Source organism: Podarcis filfolensis (genome assembly GCF_964270895.1).
Source record: "Podarcis filfolensis genome assembly, chromosome: 6".
NCBI classification, from domain to species: domain Eukaryota; kingdom Metazoa; phylum Chordata; class Lepidosauria; order Squamata; family Lacertidae; genus Podarcis; species Podarcis filfolensis.
Window position 1 is genome coordinate 27,013,142 of NC_139609.1, and position 24,675 is coordinate 27,037,816.

General features: G+C 43.8%; 1 protein-coding gene across 1 annotated transcript in view; it reads left to right on the forward strand.

Annotated features, from left to right (window-relative positions):
- Positions 1-24,389, forward strand: part of PLPPR4 (phospholipid phosphatase related 4) — a 43,032-nt gene extending 18,643 nt beyond the window's left edge. Inside the window, exons 2-7 of the mRNA XM_083620613.1 lie at positions 3,806-3,991; positions 7,267-7,396; positions 10,769-10,964; positions 15,060-15,117; positions 15,660-15,833; positions 18,523-24,389. Of these exons, the coding sequence (XP_083476739.1) occupies positions 3,806-3,991; positions 7,267-7,396; positions 10,769-10,964; positions 15,060-15,117; positions 15,660-15,833; positions 18,523-19,860 (2,082 nt within the window). The 3' untranslated portion in view covers positions 19,861-24,389. The remainder of the gene's footprint in view (positions 1-3,805; positions 3,992-7,266; positions 7,397-10,768; positions 10,965-15,059; positions 15,118-15,659; positions 15,834-18,522) is intronic.
- The last annotated feature ends 286 nt before the right edge of the window (positions 24,390-24,675 follow it).

A 24,675-nucleotide genomic window follows, 5' to 3' on the forward strand; every position in this document is an offset into this window, starting at 1 on the left:
CCTTGTCACAAAACTCCTGAAACCTTTCCAAGGCTTCCTGTGGCTTCTTTAACACATAAATCCAGACAAAGTTAGAGAAATGATCCACACACACAAGATAAAATCTTGCATTGCCTCTAGATGGTTCTAGAGGACCAATCACATCAGCATACACCCGCTGAAACGCTCTGTCGACCCTGGCCACCTTCTTGGCGCTTGTTTTGGTCACACCTGCAAGAGAAATCAAGTTAGACTCAGAATTACATTCCATGTAATCACTTTGGTCAAAAGTCAACAAATACAGTCCATCTTTCTCTCTGGCAGAAAGATACAACTCTCCATCTTTGAAGATCTTGCAGCTCTCAGCATCATAGGACAGTTTCAGTCCTTTCTTTGCAATCTGCGAAACACTCAGCAGATTGAACTTCAATTCAGGAACCAAGTAAACATTGTGTATAGTCAGGTTCAGACTCCTGAGATACACAGTTCCAATCCCGGTCGCTTCCAGCTTCTGACCGTTGGCTTGTTCCACAGCGAAGCTTTGCTTCTTAAACGTTGAAAAGAGCGCCTTGTGTGGGGACATATGAAAATTACAGCCCGTATCGATCACAAACAAGTGTCCAACATCTGGCGTGGTTCCTTTCGCCATCAGGGCCTTTGCAGGTTTCACCGAAGACTTGGTAGGACCTTTGCCTGCTGCCTCAGGCTTTGCTGAGCGGCCCTTCGCTCCTGTTGGCTGGCGTGGCTTCTTGCAGCTCCGCTGAAGATGCCCAGCCTGTCCACAATTGTAAACTCAGACAACGTTCAAAGCTACAGCATTCTCTCCAGTAGCAACATCAGTGGGGGAATTAGAACCCCGTTCTTCCCTCCCCCTGTCCTTGGCATCCATTTTGAATCCAAGTCTCAGCTCTTCACCCTCGAGCTAGTAAAATCCAAAAGCTCTTTTGAGCTGTTTTTCTGCCTCTCTCAGGCAGGCAATCTCCAAGCTGTCTCACAGTCCTTGCAAAGAAGCGAAGTCAAAACAACATTCGCTTTCCCATTGCTCTGACTGAGCCAGCCCCACGTGTCAGTAACTTTCCAAGCCGACTGACCGTCGTTGCTTAGCAACTGTGCATACTTCTCATCCTTATCTCGCCACAAGAATTTCTGGTATGCAAGCCTAGCTCTCAGAGCTGTTTTTCCAAACGCAGCTCTCCTGTGAACCAGAGAATCAATCTGCATTCACACTTTTAGCCCGATATTCAGCATACCTTTTCGGGGCTCCGATGCTTGGAAAACACCCCCTCTTGGTGTCCAGCCGTCTGTTCAGCTTCTGGCTGCAATGCAGACGTTATCTTCTTTCCTTGGTGCAGAGGATGGCACACGATCCATCAACCTCTCACCTCTCATGCTGATTCCCATGGATCAGATAACCAGCGGCGTCTGCTACCATATGTCGGAATCTTCAAAGCCTTCAGTCAGAGGAATTTGGCACTCTCCAGGTGCCCGGCTTTGATTCCTTGTTGATCTCCCCCGTCTAGGCTCCCGGCAAGACAAGGCCAGATCTCTATCGGCCGATTCTCCTCAAACGTGAGAAGAACACAACCACTCCTCCCCTCTTCCCTGCCATCCCCAGGGAGGGGAAAGAGACAGACAGAAATGTATTTACATGCCTTTATTTCTGTCTTTCCAGCAGTGCAGAGAAATCATGTCTGCCCTCTCTCACATCAGCAGCAGAGAGAGAATAACTCCACCCATGTACTTCTGGTACAGGGTCATGTGCCACTCTGAGCTAACATCCGGTGCTCAGTGCACAGAATAGACTGTTCCTTGTTCCCACGGTACAGTCCCAAAACATCAACATCCTGTTTGGCTTTCCAGCCACCTGGAGCACTCAGCAGCATTGCTCCTTTTTCGTAACACTCTCTCCCCCTTCTGACCACATTGAATCAGTGCTTTAAACTCTAATTTAAGATGTGGTTGGTGGCGAGGAGAGAAAGGAAGAAAGAGATGGTGCAGGCAACATCTCTGCCTGTATTGTCTCCTCTTCACTACCTGACTGACCACCACCACCCTCCACCTTTTGACAGCCCCAGATCACTGCAGGTGGACCTGAACTGCCTCAGAGTGATCTAGTGCTGCTTCAACCCACTCTGGGCCAATCTCAGAGTGACCCATATCGGTCTGATTTGGTTTGGGATCTGAGATTTGTATGGACTGGATGCAGAGACTTAAGTTATCAGCCTCTTCCCAGGCATCAAATGGACGGCCTGATGAGCAGAGAGGGAGCAAATTGCATCTCTACCAGGGCACTGAGCTGAGAGGTGAAGGTGAAACCTCTCTGACCACCTCAGTGCTGTGTTTACTGGAGAGCTTGGAGGGTTGATCTGACCCGAGGTCTAGGGGATAGCTGCTCCAGATAGTACTAAGAAGAAGGTGTGAAAAAAGCAATCAGGGTGCTACATCGCAGATTAGTGCAAGAGAGAGTCTGCGTGAACTTCCCCACTTCCTTCTCCTCCCCATACTGCAGCCTCTCCTCAGGAAAAGGCACGTGATGTGGCCCTGGGGCTCCAGTAGCAGCAGCTAGGCCTCTGCTTGGCTGCTGTGAGTGTAGATACAATCAGACACGTTTAAGAGATGTTAACTGATATATGATCAGGTTTCTGTGCTTTTAAAAAAATTGTTATTGCTGTTTAGTTGTTTAGTCGTGTCCGACTCTTCGTGACCCCATGGACCAGAGCACGCCAGGCACTTCTGTCTTCCACTGCCTCCCGCAGTTTGGTCAAACTCATGCTGGTAGCTTCAAGAACACTGTCCAACCATCTCATCCTCTGTTGTCCCCTTCTCCTTGTGCCCTCCATCTTTCCCAACATCAGCGTCTTCTCTTCTCATGAGATGGTCAAAGTATTGGAGCCTCAGCTTCAGGATCTGTCCTTCCAGTGAGCACTCAGGGCTAATTTCCTTCAGAATACATAGGTTTGATCTTCTTGCAGTCCATGGGACTCTCAAGAGTCTCCTCCAGCACCATAATTCAAAAGCATCAATTCTTCAGTGATCAGCCTTCTTTATGGTCCAGCTCTCACTTCCATTTAAAAATAATAATAAAGGTGCTTAAATTATCGTTTATACTAATCGCAAACTCAGTCTCTGAGTGGCAGTGCTTTTACGTTTCAGAAGTACACAAATATCGTGGAAGCAAACTCTGAGGGAGTTGTTTGCCCCTTGGATGCTTTTGCTGCTAAATATTATGTTTCTGCTGACCTTGGGGTTTCACCAAGTGTGCTGCTAAGTCCACTCACCTTCACCGGTGGGCGGTGTTGTGACCAGGCATCCGGGATCCTTAGTGATCCGGCCAGAGGGTAGAGGGATGCCGCCTGTGTCATGCTGGTGCCCGGCTGTGTCACACCCCCAGGTGGCCAATCATTGGAGCTGGGGGCGTGGCCGCTGGCCGTTGAAGAAGAAGAAGAAGAAGAAGAAGAAGAGTTTGGATTTGATATCCTACTTTATCACTACCTGAAGGAGTCTCAAAGCGGCTAACATTCTCCATTCCCTTCCTCCCCCACAACACTCTGTGAGGTGAGTGGGGCTGAGAGACTTCAGAGAACTGTGACTGGCCCAAGGTCACCCAGCAGCTGCATGTGGAGGAGCGGGGAAGCGAACCCAGTTCACCAGATTACGAGTCCACCGCTCTTAACCACTATACCACACTGGCTCAATTGTGATGCAGCCGGGGGGCAATAAGGGTATCCTGTTAAAGGGATCAGGGGGTGTGGATCCTGTCCAAAGCCTGGATGTGGGCTTGCTTTTAACTTGCTTTTAACAAGTATTCCTCCTCCTTCCTTCCCAGTTGCCCATACTGGCCTCCTCTGTGGTTAGCCTCTACTTCCTTGAGCTGACGGATGTCTTCAAGCCGGTTCACTCTGGATTCAGTTGCTATGACAGGAGTCTCAGTATGCCATACATCGAACCTTCACAAGAGGCTGTTCCTTTCCTGATGTTGCTCAGTTTGGCTTTTGCGGCACCTGCCATTACGGTGAGTTGCAGAACATCCCACTTACCCCTCTTAACACCCTTTCAAACTACTGTTGGCACATCAGCAGAAGAGCAGAGTTCACGTTTTCATCAGGGAATGCTTGAATAAATCAGCAAATGTTTGAGTCGCACAGTTATATCTGCACACAAGAGTGATGTAGTGGTGGTTATTTTGTTTTTGTATTTATTATGTGTTTTGTGTTGTATTTTTATGCTGTGAATTGCCCTGAGATCTATGGGTGAAGAGTGGTATAATAATGTGAAGGAGAAGGAGAAGGAGAAGGAGAAGAGGAAGAAAGATGATAGATGATAGATAGATAGATAGATAGATAGATAGATAGATAGATAGATGATAGATAGATAGATAGATAGATAGATAGATAGATAGATGATAGATAGATAGATAGATAGATAGATGATAGATAGATAGATAGATAGATAGATAGATAGATAGATAGATGAAACTGTTCCCCTCTTTCTTCAGGAAGAGTGCAACCCCATCCAGATTAGGTGATCCACCTAATTTGAGGAGCAGCATGGTGCAGTAGTTATAGTGTCAGACTAGGACCTGTGAGACCAGGGTTCAAATCCCCACTGGGTGATCTTGATCCAGTCACTCACTCTCAGCTTCACCTACCTCACAGACTTGTTGTGGGAATTAAATGAGGAGGACCATGCAAGCCACCTTGAGCCCCATGAAGAAAAAGGGAGGATATAAATGCAATCAATAACGGCTAAATAATTCAGAAACTACTCCCCCAGGGCTTATCCACACTTGCTTTTTGCCTCACTCTTTCCAGTCAGAGGACTGCACTTTAATGTTCTGTGTCTGAGTGTGGTGGTTTGTCTGTTTGTTGCCCCCAGCTTTCCCTGTAAAAACCCACTCTTTAAACCAGAATCGGAGCAAACATCAGAGTGGGTGTCCTGCAGATTGCCATTTGCTCTGATGGAGCTTTAGAGAGCAATGTTAAACAAAACGGAAATTTAAGAATCCCCATCAGTTGCTCTTGGTCGAAGTGACACCTTCATAATGGCTGTGTGGAGACAGATCATGTTTTCGGAAGCTGTTTTTGACAGTAGCTCTCAGTTTATAGAATCCCCTAGGTCCCTTTCGCCATCTACATTCTTGAGGAATTATACAACCTCCGCTGCCCTTATTTTGCTGTAGGGGAAATAAGAAAAGCCCATTAAGATACACAGTGCAGCAGGGAGAAGGTTATTGGGCTAGCAACAACATTAGACCACTGAACTCTCCGCTCACCACGCAGCAGGAAGTCTGCTGCATCAGCAGTCATGGGTTTCCACAGCTTTTAATTAAAGCTTCAACATGAAATAAATAAATAACACCTCGCCCGCGTTGCTTCATGGGGGTCACCCTGATTATTGGTAATTAGAATCCATTTCCTTATAGTTATACCTCCTCCCACAACCGAAGAGTGAGCATTAAATGTATATTCATGCATGTACGTTCCTTGACAACAGGCAAGTAAACGTGTGGAAAGGTTTTGCATTTTGAATGCCATCATGTGTCTGCGCTGCTAAATCTCTGATAGCTCAATTTACACCTTAGATGAATTTGCTTTCATCAAGGGTTGAACAGGCAAATGTGTACCAACCCTAAGGTTGTGGGTTTGTGAGTGGTTGTTGTTTTTAACAGTCCATGAAGAACTGAAGAGAACTATTACGTTCCAATAGGTGCAAGAGAGATTAAGAACGAACATAGGTTTCTGTGCATTGATCTTGTGGTCATTTCGGGCTTTGGGTAGGATATAATCTAAATAAAAGAGCACTACTGAGTTCTTTCCTCAGTGCATGAACAACTTGTTGCAATTTTTGTTTAACAGGGACAACTGTAGAGTGTTGTTGATTTTTATACTCACAAGCCATTCAGTCAGCTTAAAGCAGGCATGGCCAAACTCGGCCCTCCAGATGTTTCAGGACTACAACTCCCATCATCCCTAGCTAACAGGACCAGTGGTCAAGGATGATGGGAACTGTAGTCCCAAAACAGCTGGAGGGCCAAGTTTGGCCATGCCTGGTTTAAAGGATGTTAAATCTAGGATGGCCCCGAAACCATGCCTTCTATTGCCAGTGTTTATGTGAGTGGTGTTGCTTATATAGATAAAATGGTGCCCCACACACAGCCCCAGTGCTGGGGATAGGGCCAATGCAGGGCTATTTAGGCCTGCCCTAGCCTGCCTTCAACCTTTTCATTCTACCCACCCTCCCATCCCGCCCATTGTTGGTCACCATTTAGGGCCAAATTGGGAGGGGAGTCAACAGTTGATTGGCCTTGGTGGTTTTATTTTTCACTATTCTGTAACTGATTTGCTGGCAGATGTAATGAACAAAGAGTAACCAATAAATAGGTTAAACTGGCGGTTAAATAGGTTAAACATTGGCAGGTAGGTCTGCAGAGGTTATCAGGCAGTTAAGGTTGTAGTTCTGAGACTCACCTTCAGGGCTGTGGGACTCACTGGCATGGTAAGGGGCACCTTGGGGGACAACGTGTAACATCAACCTATAATTCTGGGGGCTTCTTTATTCACCTGAAAGGTGGGGCTTAAGGGACGGCTCAGATGAAGTGGTACCCCTCACCTTTGGAAGGGTGGCTCGCCCGCAGTTTGTTATGAGTAGGGAGTATGTCTCACCATTGTTCCCCTCTGCAGGTTGGTTGCGTTAAAATAACTGTGGCCCAATTCACCCAGCCTTGTGTTTTTGTCTCCTTCCTTCCATGTTTGGTCACTGAGCAGGGCAAGTTATTACAGCTCAGCCCTGATGGCAGTGTCAAAACAAGGCATTTCAAAATGTGAATTCTCCACCCAGCAATGAGTTTAATTTAGTGTCCTTGGGCATCGCATTGTATCTTAGTATCTTAAGCTAACTACCTGGGAGGGTTGTTGTGAAACAAAAATACTGATCTAAGGGCTCTTTTGAGGAGGACGGTGTGGGTGCAGATGTTCTAATTGTGTTTATTAATATAGTCATATAATCAATCCAAGAAGCCCCAAAGCATGCCATTGTTAGAGAGGTGGAACAGATCCAAGGTCAACCACTGTCCCTATCCCAACAGATCAAAACATCTCCCTTGCAAAACAGTGAGTTTTCAAGACAGTGAAAATGCATTACATCTAACCTTGCCATGTTCTTGGAACAATGTTAACAGGCACAAATGAAGTTTGGTCTCTTATGACTCTATATGAGTCCTTCTAAACAAATCATGCTCTGGTTACATAACTGCTAGCGTTGCCTTGAACCCTTCCTTTGTCATAACAGATCATGGTGGGTGAAGGAATTCTCTACTGCTGCCTTTCAAAACGTCGGAATGGCATAGGAGCCGAGGCCAATATCAATGCGGGAGGCTGCAACTTCAACTCTTTCCTTAGGAGAGCTGTCCGATTTGTTGGTGGGTTTTGGCTCATGCCTTTGTTGAAGAATTTCTGGTTTTTGATTTGTAAGAATCTTGCTGCTTTTAGTCTCTTTAAAAAAATAAATTGAAGGACATGTCAGATTTCAGATCTACAAGAATGTAACATGTGGGCTGGGTCAAACATCTTCATAAGTGATATACAGAGATGAAAAGAGAGCACCAACACGCTCACAATCTAATAGGCATGACACAAAAGGGAGAAAGGGAAGAGAAGGGAAGAGGAAAGTAAGATGTTATTTCTGAAGTTGTATAGTCTTATCAGTACAGTGGTACCTCAGGTTAAGTACTTAATTCGTTCTGGAGGTCTGTACTTAACCTGAAACTGATCTTAACGTGAAGCACCACTTTAGCTAATGGGGCCTCCTGCTGCCGCCGCGCCGCCAGAGCACGATTTCTGTTCTCATCCTGAAGCAAAGTTCTTAACCTGAAGCACTATTTCTGGGTTAGCGGAGTCGGTAACCTGAAGCGTATGTAACCCGAGGTACCACTGTATCATCCAATGTAGACAGGTGGGAATCCCTGCCTTTGCTTATGTTCAAAAATGTAAATATTTTTGCAGTATAAAATAGTACAGTCTAGGAAGGATATCTGAATTGACCCTGACATCTGGAAATGTTAGCCTAAAAATAAATAAACCAGGAGGTTGCTTGATGGCCAGTAAATACATCATAAGGAAAAGTCAACATTTTCCTTGATTGTAAAGAAAAAAAGGAGGGACATGGGTGGCGCTGTGGGTTAAACCACAGAGCCTAGGACTTGCCGATCAGTAGGTTGGCGGTTTGAATCCCCGTGACGGGGTGAGCTCCCGTTGCTCGGTCCCTGTTCCTGCCAACCTAGCAGTTCAAAAGCACGTCAAAGTGCAAGTAGATAAATAGGTGCTGCTCCGGCGGGAAGGTAAACGGCGTTTCCATGTGCTGCCAGAAGCAGCTTAGTCATGCTGGCCACATGACCTGGAAGCTGTACGCTCCCTCGGTAAATAAAGCGAGATGAGTGCCGCGACCCCAGAGTCGGTCACGACTGGACCTAATGGTCAGGGGTCCCTTTACCTTTACCTTTAAAGAAAAGAAGACTTATTATAGATCCCCCTTTACAAGAGAAAATGAGAAATAAATACACAGCTGCCAGTGATATTCATTTGGCATGGCTCTGTTTGAAATAAAGAATGAAAGTCTATAGCTAAAATCATTTGGAGGGGGGGACCCATACACATTGTGCAATTTCTTAGCTTCACACGACAAAGTTCTCAGTATCCATTTTCCACAGTCTCTAATGTGTTCCTTTTCATTATAATATTGAACTATTGCACAGTCCATTTACAAAGCACCCACCCACTTTTCTCAGCACAGCTCATCCCACTGCTGCTTAAATCAGTGTGGTGTAACAGCAAGAGCATAGACCTAGACATGTAGAGCTCCAGGTTCAAATCCCCACTCAGCCAAGAAGCTCGTTTGATGACAAACATCATCTCTCAACCTTACCCTCCTCACAGGGTTCTTGTGGAGAAAGGTGGGGGGGGGAGCACCATGTATGCTGCTGTAAGATGGTTGAAGAGATGTAAATGTACTTTATTTATTTTTTAAAAAACCCAGCTAATTATGATACAACATCAGTCATGCTATCCTGGGTATATGACTTTTATTACCAATAAAAATATAATACATTCAAAAACAACAAATAGAAAGTAAAAGTAATACTTGGTGGAAGCAAGTCTTGTTAAAATCATTGCAGTTTGCAACTAAATTACATGTTTAGAATTAGTTGAGCTACAAGGCCAGAACTTTGGGGAGAAGTCCAGACTAAGCAGAAGATCCCCCAAACGCAGCAGATCTTGCTAATCACATTTCGAAGTAAGTGAAATACTACACATGCCAGCCTGGTTTGCATACTGCACTAAACCATGGTTTACTGAACTGTGGCTTAGCTTGTATATGTGAACCCCACTCAGCAGCTGCACTGTGGTTTGCTTACTACCAACAAACCACAGTCTGAAGCCATGCTTTTTGTTGACTTAAGAACCTTGCTTTGTTTTCATTATAATAAAACAATGAACAAGGTGGTGATACAGTGACTACAAGATAATACCACGAAGGCAACTATCTGTAAAGAAACAATAAACATCCATAAAAATGACAAAAATAGTTTCTTTCCCAAATAGGTTTTATATTAAACAGTTGTAAGTGCTGTAAAGAAAGAGTCCGCTTGTGATATACCAGCGGTTCAGCTCAAACGTCATTCCAGTAATCAGACGTTTTGTCGCTAAAGAGTTCAGTCACCAGCCTTCTTTAGGTTTAACAAACTGAAAGACACCGTCCCCTTTCTATGCTCCTCCCAATGGAAACATGCAGATGGGGACAGATATATCTCTGCTTTAAGTCGTTTACATACTGTCTTCTCTTGTATATTATTTACTACAAAACTTGATGACTAAGCTCTTCAGCAACAAAACGTCTGATTACTGGAATGATGTCCAAGCACTGAACCACTGTTATATCAGAAGTGGACTCTTTCTTTACTGTGTCTGCTGTTGTTTAAGATAAAACCTATTTGGGAAGGAAACTACTTTTGCCATTTTTATGGATGTTTATTGTTTGTTTACAGATAGTTGTCTTGGTGATATTATATTGTTTTCATTATGGCTTGGTGTGAATCCAGCACCTTTCATTGCTCATGGTTTGTATGACACTCACCTGACTACAAAGGTGTTAATCAAGAGTCATGGGAAAGCAAACCAGACTTTGGAGAAACAAGCCACGGCTTGTTGGATCATCTGTGGCACAACTTGTGGCTAGCCCATGGTTTGTTAAACAAACCATGCCTTAAACAAACCATGGTGTGAACCAGGCCACTCTCTAAAGAAGGAAGGCTCCCTTAAAACCATTAAATCCCTTAAAACCATTACAGAATTACCTAACTGCACCAATGACCTTATCCATTTTTCACTGTTAATTGGGCATAGTTCTATTGATTCCAAGGGAGGCAAAGCACTCTATTATCCAGATTATGATCCCAAGGCTAGAAGCATGTTTTATTACACAAGCAAACTCCAACTGGGAAGCAAGTCTTAATGATGAAGCATCATTTAACTATGAGAACTTTACAATTGTGGAGTGTGCATGTGAGGATATAGCTGAGCTGTTATATACTAAATCTAAAGAGAGGTTTAGCTTTAAGCCATGACACGTTGCTGTCTGTGAAAACACATATTGATTAAAATACGATAACCAAATGAAATTGTTCGATGGAGCCAGATTTGGGCCACAGGCCACCAGTTTGCCATCCCTTGACCTAGGATGAAGTGCTGTATCTATTTGGCCAAAGATGTTAAGGCTTCTCCCGCTTCACTTCTAGGTGTCCACATCTTTGGCCTTTGTGCCACAGCTCTCATCACTGACATCATACAGCTGTCAACCGGGTATCAAACGCCATATTTCCTGACTGTATGCAAACCTAACTATACATCACTCAATGTATCCTGCTCAGAAAATTCTTACATCGTGGAGGATATTTGCTCAGGAACCGATCCCATCATCATCAACGATGGAAGGTTAGACACAAAAAGATGGGGGAGGGGGAAAATATGGTCTTTCATTGTTTATTATGTCTTGGGGAGGGGTTTGGGGGGTAGCTCAGTGGTAGAACATATGTCTTGCGTACAGAAGGTCCCAAATTCAACCCCGGCATCTCCAGGGAGGGCTGAAAGAGATCCATGCCTGAAACTCTGGAGAGCCAGTGTAGGTAAACAATCCTGAGCTAGATGGATTAATGGTCTGGCTCAGTTTAAGGCCACTTACTAAATCCCAGTCAAAAATGTGCTGCCATCTATTTTCATCCATAACTGTGGACCAAAATCTGCTGATAATATCTGCAAGCTTTTCTAAGACCTGGGCATGCATACATGCATTTCACTCTCATGATTTAGATATATCATACCCAACTCCATTATGCATTAATATAGCCAAGAAGCAGCATTCAAGGGGGGAGGAGCAAGATGAAGGGGCGGAGCTTTGCAGATAAGAGCAGACTCTGTTTTCGTTGGCTCTCATGAAGCCATATGGCACAGATGGCAAGATGGCTGGGGGGAGGAGCAAGATCTGCTCCTCCAATCAAAGCTAGCATCACATTGACCAAGAAACGAGATATGGCTACTTTGTTATTTCCTTCACGATCCCTGATTCACATCCAGAGCTGCCAGTGGTTGCACACATTGTAGTTATTTGAGAGAAAAAACAAAAAAATTTTTTTTTTTCTTTCCAGTAGCACCTTAAAGACCAACTAAGTTAGTTCTTGGTATGAGCTTTCGTGTGCATGCACACTTCGTCAGATAGTTGTGCATCTGGGATTTGCAAAGGAGATGTGGGCACCTCTCTGCATTGTTTATTAGAAACTTCAAGGGGGACGATGGCCACATAAAAACATAATGACTAATAATAATAATAATTTATTTATATCCTGCCCTCCCCAGCCAAAGCCGGGCTCAGAGCAGCTAATAACAGTAAAAATAGCACAGTTTACATAAAATCACAGACAATTAATTGAAATACATTCTAAAATCAGTTCAGAATCAAATTAATGGCAACCATTGGGCTAGAGTTCTATGAAGATTACAGAAGGAGAGAGAGGGTCAGACTGTGCCTTGGCCAAAGGCCTGGTGGAACAGCTCTGACTTGCAGGCCCTGCGGAAAGATGTCAAGTCCCACAGGGCCCTAGCCTCTTGTGACAGAGCGTTCCACCAGATCAGGGCCACAGCCAAAAAAGCCCTGGCTCTGGTTGAGGCCAGCCTAACCTCCCTGTGGCCCGGGATCTCCAAGATGTTTTTATTTGAAGACTGTAAAGTCCTCCCTGGGACATACCAGGAGAGGCGGTCCCATAGGTACAAGGGTCCTAGGCCATATAGGGCTTTAAAGGTTAAAACCAGCACCTTAAACCTGATTCTGTACTCCACCGGGAGCGAGTGCAGCTGGTATAGCACCAGGTGAATGTGATCCTGTGGCAAGGACCCCGTAAGGAGTCTCACCGCGGCATTCTGCACCCTCTGGAGTTTCTGGGTCAGTCTCAAGGGCAGCCCCACATAGAGTGAGTTACAACACACATACGTAGGAGAGAACTGAAATTTGGGCCAGGGATTGCATGAATTATTCAGAGAAGACGAACACAGAAAGGTTTAGCATCAAATATGTGGCTTGACTTTGGATTCTGAAAATCTTCAAAACCTCTTCACTCCCCAGAGCCTCCCCAATAATGCAGGAAACCAGTGCAGGGAAGAGTGTTCTTGCATCCAGGTGCTACTTGTGGGTTTTCTGATTGGCCACTGTGAGAACAGGGTGCTGGACTAGATAGGCCATTGCCTTGCCTTACTTCCTCATGTGCTTAACAGTGACTTCCCATCACTTTGGCATACAAAGCTGCAGTGGCGTAGCGTGGGGGGTGCAGGGGGGGCTGGCCGCACCGGGCGCAAGATCTGGGGGTTAGGGTTAGGGGGCGCAAATCCACGGCTTAGGGGGCGCAAATCCACGGCTTAGGGGGCGCAAATTACTTGCCTTGCCCCGGGTGCTGACAACCCACGCTACGCCACTGCAAAGCTGGCCCAGGCATTAGGCAGGGTGAGGCTGCTGCCTCAGGCAGCAGAAGCCCACACATTGGCACCCCTAAACACATCCCTCCTGCCCTGCCACTTCCAGCGCAGTGGCGGCAGCAGGTATGCTGGTGGCAGCAAAAGCAGCAGGGCAAGGCAGCACTTCCTGTTTTGCCTATTGTTATGTACTGAGTTGAATAGGATCCAAAATGCAGCAGTCTGATTGGTCCACAGGAGCCACCCAATCCAGCTCCAGGTGGAAGTGAATCCGCAACCTGATTGGCCTACAGGAGAATCCCGAAATTAGCCAATCATGTGGGGCCCATTGTGTAAATAATGTATATAAAGCAGACATTCTGAGGGAACATCCATTCCTCCTCACTACTATGAGCTGAATAAAGAGCATGAAATCCACTCTCGATTCTGAGTATATTTCCCCTATAGTGCCTCCCCTGGACACATCACATACCATGTGTTGCCATCTATTTATATTCCCCAAGTGCAAATAGTCAGTACAAATTCTGCCGCTTTTCCACATGCCAATCATAGTAGTACCATTTTTCTTTACAGAGTTGTTGTACATTTTTTTGGCAGAAGTTCTTAAAACCTGCCCATGGCGGGGGATCTTTATAACAATTGCCTTTTTCCCCCCTTCTTTTTTTTTTTGCATGCTTTTAAGAGGAAGCAGGTGTTAAAACGTGGCTTCAAGAGACAAAAGTTCAAAAAAAAAGTGATGTTAAGCATCATTCCCAGCCACTTGCTCCCTAAAATTTTCCTGCCTCACTTTGCAGTTGTTTTATCACCCAAAGCAGTTCTGTGCTTCAGAACATTTAGTGCAAAATGCACATAAAAATGTATGCATTTGTGAAAATATACAAAAATGTGCTCTTTGATGAAAAAATGTTTTGCAAAATGGGACTATTGGGGAAAATTGCATATATATACACACACACACACACACACACATATATATATATATATATATATATATATATATATATATGCAAATAGATGTGCAAATGTGGAGAATTGAACTTAAGACTGGAAAACTGAAATAGCGAAAGAAGCTGAAATCGGCAGATCCGCCTATATCTATGTTCAAATGATAAGCATCAATATCATTTAATTATGCGGTTCCGATCACATGATAAAGATCAAGTGATGCCTTGCATGTGTGAAAGGGCCATTACAGCTCCGACAGACAAGACATTCATTTTTATTCACATCATGCTTCTCAATGGCAACAATTTAGCTGCAAATCATCCCATACGGAGCAATGAAGGATAGAGAAATCAAGTGATACCATGTATGTATCAGCCTGGCCTTAAGTGGGGAGAGAGATCTCTCCACTGTTGAAATGGATTTCACCCAACATTAATTATACTCAGAGTAGGTCCATTTGAAATAATGGGGATGCCTAACTTAAATCCATTATATATATATATATATATATATATATATATATATATATATATATATATAAATTGTCCAGTAGCACCTTAGGGACCTAATAAATTTGTTCTTTTGTGCGCATGCACACTTCTTCAGATACTTAAGATTCATGCACACGAAAGCTTATACCCAGAACAAACTTAGTTGGTCTCTAAGGTGCTGCTGGACATTATATATATATATATATAAATTCGAGTGCGTCAGACCAACACGGCTACCTACCTGAATTAAGTCCATTAATTCAAGAAGTCTATTCTGAGCAGAATTTGGATGCAACCCAATGACTATAATTATTCAACCTTTTTTCCCTAGATTGTTGTGCATTACAGATTCTTCTGTGTAATTGTAGAATCTGTCCATTGCAATACATAAACCAAAACCACATTATTTGAGACCAGAAGTTTACTCTGTTAATGGTGCCTAAATTCCACATTCTCTCCAGTACACTGAATGGGTTTTTTTTTTTTTAAAGCCCTATAGTGTGATGATATTACAGCTTGTAAGTTAAATATGATTACAATACTGGACCACCCAGTGCTTTGGTTATTTTAAAATCAGCCCTTGCGGAATGTATTTTTAAGTGAGAAATTTAATTTGGGTGTCCTTCCTTTGCAGAAAGTCATTCCCTTCGCAACACGCCACCCTGGCAGCATTTGCAGCTGTGTACGTTTCGGTGAGTAATTAAGCCTCTTTGCAATAACATGGACAAAAGGGTAAAGTCAGAATGTCATTTCATGTCTTGTTTAAAGCAGGAAGGTTGAGACTGCAGATGCCACGCGTCCCCCCACCCCCCAAAAAAGAGGAAAAACTTTTCCCTGCTCCCCCCCCCCATTTATTTATTTATTTATTTAGGGAGGCCTGAAATAGAAAAATCGGAAATCAGGGCTGAAATTAGAGGGTAAAATTTTATGAAATTGGTTTTTTATTTCAGAATAAGTCAAGTACTTCTTAAAATGCCACCAATTCACATTATTGCAGATCAGATGCCTCCAACCTCCGCATCAAATGAATGAAATTGAAAAGAGTTGAGAAGTTTGTGTTAATTTCTACAAACTTTCCATGTTCTGAGTTCAAAGCGAAAGCTCAGGATGAGAAGCTATGGACCTTTCAGGCTTAAGGAGAGGCACATTACTAGCTCATTAAGGAAACAAGAAAGCAAACCATCCCACCTGGGAGATTTAACTAAATTGCTTTTTTTAATGTTTTGTTTTAAAGATGTACTTCAATTCCACGTTAACCGACTCCTCTAAACTTCTGAAACCGCTTCTAGTATTCGCATTTATCATCTGTGGGATTATATGTGGACTGACTCGCATCACCCAGTACAAAAACCACCCAGTTGATGTTTACTGTGGCTTTTTAATTGGAGGTGGAATTGCCCTGTATTTGGTAAGTAGACTGGAATTGTGCAGAGATGCCTGCGTTTTGGTAGCTAAATGCCCTACAAATAAGAAATATTTTGTTTCACTTTTATTTGTAATAGATTCTGTTCTGCGCGATACTGTAGAACGGAGGTTTTCAACCTTTTTGAGTCCATGGCTCCCTTGACCAACTGCATTCTTTTTTGCAGCTGTGGGGCATTGTGCTCTAAGCCTTAGAAGCCCAGTTATGTCAGCCTTGTCAGTGTGGTGTAGTGGTTAAGGGCGGTGGACTCATAATCTGGTGAACCGGGTTCGCTTCCCCGCTCCTCCACATGCAGCTGCTGGGTGACCTTGGACTAGTCACATTTCTCTGAAGTCTCTCAGCCTCACCTCACAGAGTGTTTGTTGTCGAGGAGGAAGGGAAAAGGAGATTGTTAGCCGCATTGAGACTCCTTAGGGTAGTGATAAATTGGGAAATCAAATCCAAACTCCTCCTCCTCCTCCTCCTCCTCTTCTTCTTCTTCTTCTTCACCGCAAAGCCGGCAGCCCATTACCCTTTTCAAACAGCCTCCCTTGTGGAATGTTCTCTCAACCTCCTCTCCCCTCTCCATGGGAGTCCTCCAGGCAGCCACCCCGGTCTCTGAGCCACACACACCCGCCTCCAAGAGAGGTGCCTCCTCACATCGCCCCACAGGGGCCTGGGAAGAGGATGCCCCCAGCATTAGCGGCCCGACAGAGACTGGCCAAAGGTGAATGTGAGGCCAGCACCTTACCTTGGGAGGCAGCAGCCGGTGCCGCTGGGCCTGCATGGCGGAAAGGCTCACCTTCGGCACTGGACACTCTGCACCCAGGCAGGCATTGCACACAGCAAGTACAATAAAAGCCAGCATGGTGCCTGCCTATCTGCCCAGCCTCCCACTTGTCCATTCCCAACAGCAAGGGCTGGCAGACTGACCAGCTAAGCTCCCTCACCCTCTTGCTTGCTGACTCCGAAGCTCCTGGCAGATATGTTGGGTGGAACTTGGTGCCTCTAGTCTCTGGCATGTAGATGCATTCAGACATTTTCTCAACTCTTATGAGTCCTAGACCGCACGCTTGCATTGACTGAGGCGGATGGAAGTTGTAGTCCAAACCCTCTTGAATAAATAAATAAATTTTATTTATTCCCTGGCCAGAGCGGGCTCAGGGCGGCTAATACCATTAAATCACAGTAAAAACATAATAGGGGGGAAAGAGAGGGAGGGAACCAATTTAAAATACAGGTTAAAATGCAATTTAAAATGCAGCCTCATTTTAAAGTAGCTGATAAATCAAGTCCATCAGGGGAGGGAAACATAAGGGTCAGACCAAGTCCAAACCAAAGGCCAGGCGGAACAGCTCTGTCTTGCAGGCCCTGTAGAAAGATGTCAAGTCCCACAGGGCCCTAGTCTCTTGTGACAGAGCGATCCACCAAGTCGGGGCCAGTACTGAAAAGGCCCTGGCCCTAGTTGAGACCAATCTAACCTCCTTGAGGCTCGGGAGCTCCAAAGTGTTGTTATTTGTGGACCTTAAGGTCCTCCGCGGGGCATACCAGGAGAGGCGGTATGAAGGCACCAAGTTGGGGAAAGTCAGCCTAAAACCACCACCCAGCACGCATTGAGACAAGTGCCTGAACACTGATACCATTAAAATGGATAAGGCCAGCTGTAGCAGCCTTATATCATTTATAAAGCCCATTTGGAGTACACATATGATGAACTTGGCATTCTTCAAACTTGAGACTTGTTTTTGTCCTTAGAGAGTGCAATGCATTTTCTTTTTAATGGACCACTGAATGTGTAAATAGAGTGAAGCTCAAGCGCCTGCTGAGGTTCTGCACAAATTGATTTGAAACTGATGAATTTGTCTCTCGCCAAGATATTGCATTACATGGCTATTAAGCAACAGAAAGGGCATAACCTTTGAGCAGAAAACTAATCAGGTTGAGGCCACGATCGGTAAATCAGGCTGGTGTGACTGTAAAATTGAGTGTGAGGGACAAGAGTTATCCCAAAGCTGAAAATGAATATGAAATAGCAGTATTTACATTAAGAAAAATAATCTTTTGAGAATTCTTTGAAATTTATGTTCAGCAACGCTGATAACTTGCCTCGGATTGATTTTTGTCCTAACTCATTTACTGGTGAATTATGATGAGAAATCATCACCTTTTCTCAAACTTAAATGGTAAATGATAGCATTTCTAGTAGGTTATTGCTTTTATTTCCATTCTTCTTCATTTTAAGCCACATTGTTTAGTAAATGATGCACGCAAAATGGTTTTTGATTTGGAGGTAAGCTCTGTTGAAATATCAATGGCTGCTTCCCACAGTGGTCAGGATCCAGAGAACTGTTTGGCTGATGTTTCTTGCCCAGAAGCAGCCCATCTGGCAAGCAACTTTTGAAATTTAAATTATGGGATGTTTCAAAACAATTGGTGAAGCCTGTTGTTTAGAGCAGGGCGGGGAACAGAATCCCACTGGGCATGCCCAAGATATTAAAATATGTCAAGGCGACATTTCCAGAAATGTCCTGCAATTTGCTGGCCTGTCTGTGTTGGTCTCTCGAGACATATTAGAACCAAGACTTCATAAAGTGGATTCTCATTCTAGCTTCTGCACACACTGAATGTCAATAACGTCCAAATATTTATTTTTCATAATGGGATCCTGTGTTTTGTTTTCTTCTCCCAACGCCAGGGCCTGTATGCTGTGGGGAACTTCCTGCCGAGCGAAGACAATATGTTCAACCAGAACCCGCACAGAGAACCGTTAAGGTCTTTGACTGACCTGAGCCAAGATCCCAGTCGAATTTTACCAGGGAAAAACGGAAGCGGCAACGACGTAATCCCCCCTCACCATGCCGAGAGTATGTTAAACAGGAACCACAGGGACACTGGCTCCCTGACCAACCTCAAAAGGGCAAATGCCGACGTAGAAATTATAACGCCGCGAAGTCCAATGGGGAAGGAGAACATGGTGACTTTCAGCAACACACTGCCGAGAGCCAACACGCCTGCGATGGAAGAGTCAGCTCGTCGGAACGCAACCATCCATGCATCTATGGATTCTGCCCGCTCCAAACAGCTTCTGTCCCAGTGGAAGAACAAGAATGAAAGCCGGAAGTTGTCCCTGCAGGTGATAGAGACGGATTCTGGGCAGTCGCCACCTCGAGCAATTGAAATGAGGTCTAGCTCTGAGCCATCCAGGGTTGGCGTTAATGGCGATCACCATGGGCCTCCCAGTCAGTACCTGAAAATCCAGCCCGGCAGCATGCCAGGCTGCAATAGCGTTGGCCTTTCTGGTGGGCCAAGAGTTTCTATTCAGTCCCGGCCGGGTTCTTCACAGCTTGTCCACATCCCCGAAGAGACACAGGAGAATGTGAACACGTCTCCCAAAACGAGCTCTGCCCGAGCTAAGTGGTTGAAAGCCGCCGAGAAGACTGTCGGGTGCAGAAGCAACAGCCAGCCGAGGATCATGCAGGTCATCGCCATGTCAAAGCAGCAAGGCGTCCTTCAGGGCAGCCCAAAGAGCTCTGACGGCAGCACGGTCACCTGCACGGGCTCCATCCGATACAAAACCTTGACGGACCACGAGCCGAGCAGCATCGTGCGAGTCGAAGCCCACCCCGAAAACAACAGGCCCATCATTCAGATGCCGTCGGAAGGTGAAGGAAGTGGCTCGTGGAAATGGAAAGCTCCCGAGAAAGGAAGCCTTCGCCAGACGTACGAGCTCAATGATCTCAACAGAGACTCGGAGAGCTGCGAATCTTTGAAAGACAGTTATGGATCTGGGGACAGAAAAAGAAGTAACATCGACAACAGCGAGCACCACCATCACGGGATGACGACGATCAGGGTCACGCCAGTGGAAGGCAGCGAGATTGGCTCAGAGACCCTGTCCGTTTCCTCCAGCCGTGATTCTACGCTTCGAAGGAAAGGTAATATCATTTTGATTCCTGAAAGAGGAAGCAGCCCGGAGAATACCAGGAACATCTTCTACAAGGGAACATCCCCCACAAGAGCTTACAAAGAATGAGGCTCGGTGCTTCCGCCCAGCCATGCCACTGACAATCGACACCGTTTGGTACTAGCTTTGTGCTCTCTCTACTTTTGAGCTGATGCCGAAATATTCTTGATGTGCCAAAATATCGACCATCAGCCTGACCATTTTTGGATGTTGCTGATGTGTAGTGATTGTGCATGAATTTGTGGGTTTCATGTTGCAGTGGAGGGGGAGGGGGAAGCGCAAATGCAAGAACCTATCGAACGAGATGTTTCCTAACAGGTTTTTCTTTTCCCCCAGACTCAAAATGTTTTTCCAATGGGAACAATGTCAACAAAAACAGCAATCTTAAATACAGACACCTTATTTCCTGAATGTGCCAACTTTTTGATTTATATATGTCTAAGGACAATGGGCAAAAGGTGTACTGTCAGTGTTGTACTTCACCTTTGCGGGTTTTGCACCAAAATTTAATACAAGTCGGTGCTGATTCTAACTTTACTTTTACTTTTACTTTTTTAGTAAACTTACATACCTGTTCATTGCTACAGACACATGACGTTTTGATGTGTAATTCCTTTCCAAGTGATATTGCTGAAAATATGATGCTGGCTGCATTCATTTAGAGTAGAAAAATATTGACAGCTTTGTTATAGTGGGTATTTCACATTAAAAGATTGCAAAGGTTTTGTGTAGTTCTTTGAAATGTTTACTGGAACAAAAAAAAACGATGTGAATGATACTCCATGAAAATGGAAACATTTTCTCTTCTGGTTAATTTTTCTGTTTCTTTTCAAAATTTGTTTAGTTTCAGGTGCTACAAAGAGGTCACTTCTCAGTGAGCTAATCTGGGACTAGTTGAAATAGCATGGGATTTTTTAAAAACAAACAGGGATCTCTTAGAGCACTGATTAACACTTCATTTTTAACAGTTTCTCGATTTGTCTCATTGCTTATCTTTCCTAATTTTTATTCATTATTGACTATCTAGTGCTTCACTCTGATAATTGCTACTATGTTGTAAAGATGGGGGGACTTATAATTCAGGCTTCCGAATCAATTAGCTGGATTGGCCATAGGTATCGGGGCTTCCTAAACAAGATTTGGGCCTGTTTGTACCCTCCTCCAGAACCTGAGCCACATTCTCTGCCTTCGGAGATGACCTGAACTTAATTAAGAATGCCAAGCAATCCTAATGCACTTACCTTAACCTCCTTTTAGCTAGTAAAACCGTCAAGGGGTTGACCTGAAACAGCATCAGTGAAATTACTGGGTGTTTAAGTTGCGAGGTCCTATCCCAGATGGGTTTTTGCCATCATAAAGACTCAAAGTAAGGCAACATTAAGCAGGTACAGTATTTTATCCTGTATCCCTGCACCACTGTGGCAGTTTAGCCTTCCTCTGAGTTATTTAAGATCCCATAAGGCAAACCTGATGAGGGTAGTGTCAGGGAACGAGACATCTGGTAATCTCTCTGGGCGTAATACCATAGACAGAAGTCCTAATCCAATGGATGGGCTAACCCTGTCATTTGTGGGAAACTGCTGATGAAACACGTATTTGAGCTCACGCCAAGACATTGTTCCATCACTTGTTTGGCTTGGCACATAATGCCCATTAAGCTACTCCTAGAATGTTCATTTGGGTTGTCGTTATTTTGAGATTTGGAATGGCCCGCAACAGCCAAATTAATACACAAGTGCTGTATTGTACCATAGATTAGATTCAGTGGATATTCTCATTAAACATACTTTTCAGTTAGGGATTTGAAAAGCCTTTCCTTGCTGTGAACTCATCCTGAGGAGATCAGATGCTGCCGAGATTATTTTCTAAGGAGAAAATTGACTGGTTTGGAATTGGGATGACAATCGCAGCCTGCTTGGCTGATGATCAGGGATGATGGCAGTTGTAAACTGAAGTGTTGCCCTAAGTCATACAGAATGTAGCTAATGGAGATATCGAGGGATAGACAAACCACACTATTTTTTATCTGAGACATTTTATTTTTCACTCCGTCCCTTCCATGTTTCTACATTAGTTTGCTATTTCTTTTATAAAAATCTGACACGAAAATTCACATTTAAATGTGACTTTTAAAACCTATTTCTCTCAAAATATGATTTTTTTAAAAGAAAAGATATAAAAGCATATTTTAAAACACATTTTTAAACATACAGTATTTTGATACTTTCTGTTTTGCCAAGAACTGCATCAGAATATTCAAGAAGTGCAAAATCTGTAATGAAACAAAATTCCAATCTCCATATTAATCTGGAGACATGGATAAAATCAATTCATATCAGAAACTCGCAAAGATCAAATTCTGTGAATGCCTGTTGCAGTAGTCAGCTAGAAATGTTGAAAGTCACAGGAGCATCTACCATTTGGAAAACCTGCAGACCTATCCAGAATCCAATGACCTCAAAATACGTGGAGTTGTACCCAACTATGTCCTGCTCAGAGTGGATTGATTGAAAATAATGGCCCTAAATGAGTTGTGTCCATTATTTTCAGTGAGTCTATTCCAAGCAAAACTAGCACTGGATACAACCTTTGGATGCTAATGATTTTCCTCCTCCTTACTTTTTTATTTTGTTTAAAATATTTGTAGGCCACCTTTCTGAGTAAAACCCACTCAGTGCTATAAAATAGCAGACAAAAATACAGTGGGTATAAAGATACAAAGTTAATCTGATTATGCAATCACATACATGTGTTCTTGGAAGTACAAACCTCACTGGGCTCAGTGGGACTTATTCCCAGGTATCTGTGTATAGGATTGCAGCTGTTTCCCTTGCCAAGGAGCCCAGTGGTATTTCCCCCTCACCACAGCTGTGAAGTAAATTAGACGGGAGATATCAATTTGCCCAAGATCACCCAGTTTCACAGCTGAGCTATGCATTCACACCTTGCCCCCATCGAAAGCTAGTCTCTGGGGTCCTAAAACAGAGGTCATTCCCAGTTTTCCTACCTGAGAGCCTTTCACACTTGCCCGGACAGTGACAGAACTGAGGTTTCATACCTGCAAAACGCGCTCTCCTGCGCTATCTTCAGATAACGGCTCAAAAACCCCATGTCGGTCCCATGCAACAGTATTTAGCAGGCAATGACTTGTGCGGAAACAAAAGCCCCATGTGCAGTGACTTCAGAGAGCAGGTTAGGTTTAGCATTTCTCATCTGGATTAGATTCAAAGGCACCATTAATCTTCATACCATTTTGCACCAGTGAGTGCGCCACGCTGAGAACTGGGGTGGATATCCAGTTGTATCTCCACATCCCATTTCAACAGACCCTGTGTCGGTTGCCATCCATGCAAATTCCCAATCCAGCTCAGGAACCAAGCATGCCGCCCTGATCGCTGGATGCAGGCATCCGGCCAGCAGATTTTCATATCCAGCACTTTCTTGCACCCAAAGATCCCAACGTTTTGTGTAGGAAATCTGCTTACAGATCTACCTAGCTGGGTTGGGGGTGACTGTTTTCCATATACAGTATTTATAAGCATTTTTAAAAAACTGTAAAACTACCCAAGCAGATCTGCTTGGTATTGACCTTTCCCTCCCACTTTTTTTTTACAAAAAATATTGCAAACACTTGGCTTGATGAGGGATTGTAGCTTAGTTTAGATACACCAAGTAGGGAGACCTTGAAAAGTGATAGGATGCAATCACGGCTGACCTAGAAATATAGTGAGAGAACACAGAGTTGTTAATAACTTGATAATCTAAGAAGGGGAAATGACAATTTAAGCAACTGCAATAATACAAGGACTAGAAAATAGCCCTTCTGGGAAAGCAGCTTATTCTGTCAACAATAGGTGAGTGGAGTGAGCTTTAGTGGGAGCAATGGTTTATAGTTTGCTTTGTTTTAGTTAGTTTACCATAGATAAAGGCATCACAAGTTGCTTTTAAGTCTCTGAAATTCACTGCATCCTTTCAAGTGCAGTGTGCTATTTTTCCTACCTAAACTTTTCCTACTTAATAGCAGACAATTTTAAAAGCACTTGCAGAATCATTGTAATTGCATTCTTTACTTAAAATATTGAAAATACTCTTTTTTTACTCAGAAGTGCCAAAGGCTACTCTTTTTAATACTGGCTTCTCAGAAACATAATTACATTAAAGAACAAAATAATAATAATAAGATATACATTGGAACTCTTGACTCCGGCATGTATATCATTTATGGAGCCTTTTATAAAATTAACCTTTGTTTACATTCCACTGATACCTTAATTTCAATCAAATCAGATAAATTGACAGGTGGCATCTTCTAGTTTTTTCTTACTCGCCAAAACGGGCACCAATTTCTTTGTTAGGCTGTGCTTTACTAAGAAAAACAAATAAATTGGGTAAAATACAAGATATGTTTTTAAACGAGAATTCTATATAAAGTATTGTGTTCTAATAAAATGTTATGCACTGTTTTAAAATGAAAACAAAAAAAACTATTTGTAAATTGCTATAAATGTATTTTGTTAAATAATTACAGAATCAATGCTACTGTGTGAGTTTATTGTGCTAATATCATTAAAATAAATATGAAATTCCTCATTGAAGCAGAGGTATCTCGTCTATGTCCTGCAAGAGTTACAGTTGTCAATTTGTCGTCTGGTTGGTTCTGTGTAATAGAATAAGCATGTACATTTCTGAAGATTAAGGGTGTGACTCTATTGTCTCTGAGAGGGCATCTCAAGGACTATAGAATGCTATGGACCATGCTGTCTTTGGATGGAGGAGGTGATCCACAGTGGAGGTCTTCCCTTGGCCAGCACTGGATAACTCTGCCTGCAGATCTGGGAGGGAGGCCTCTGAGCTTCATTCCTTAGTCATCCCCCCAGAACAGGA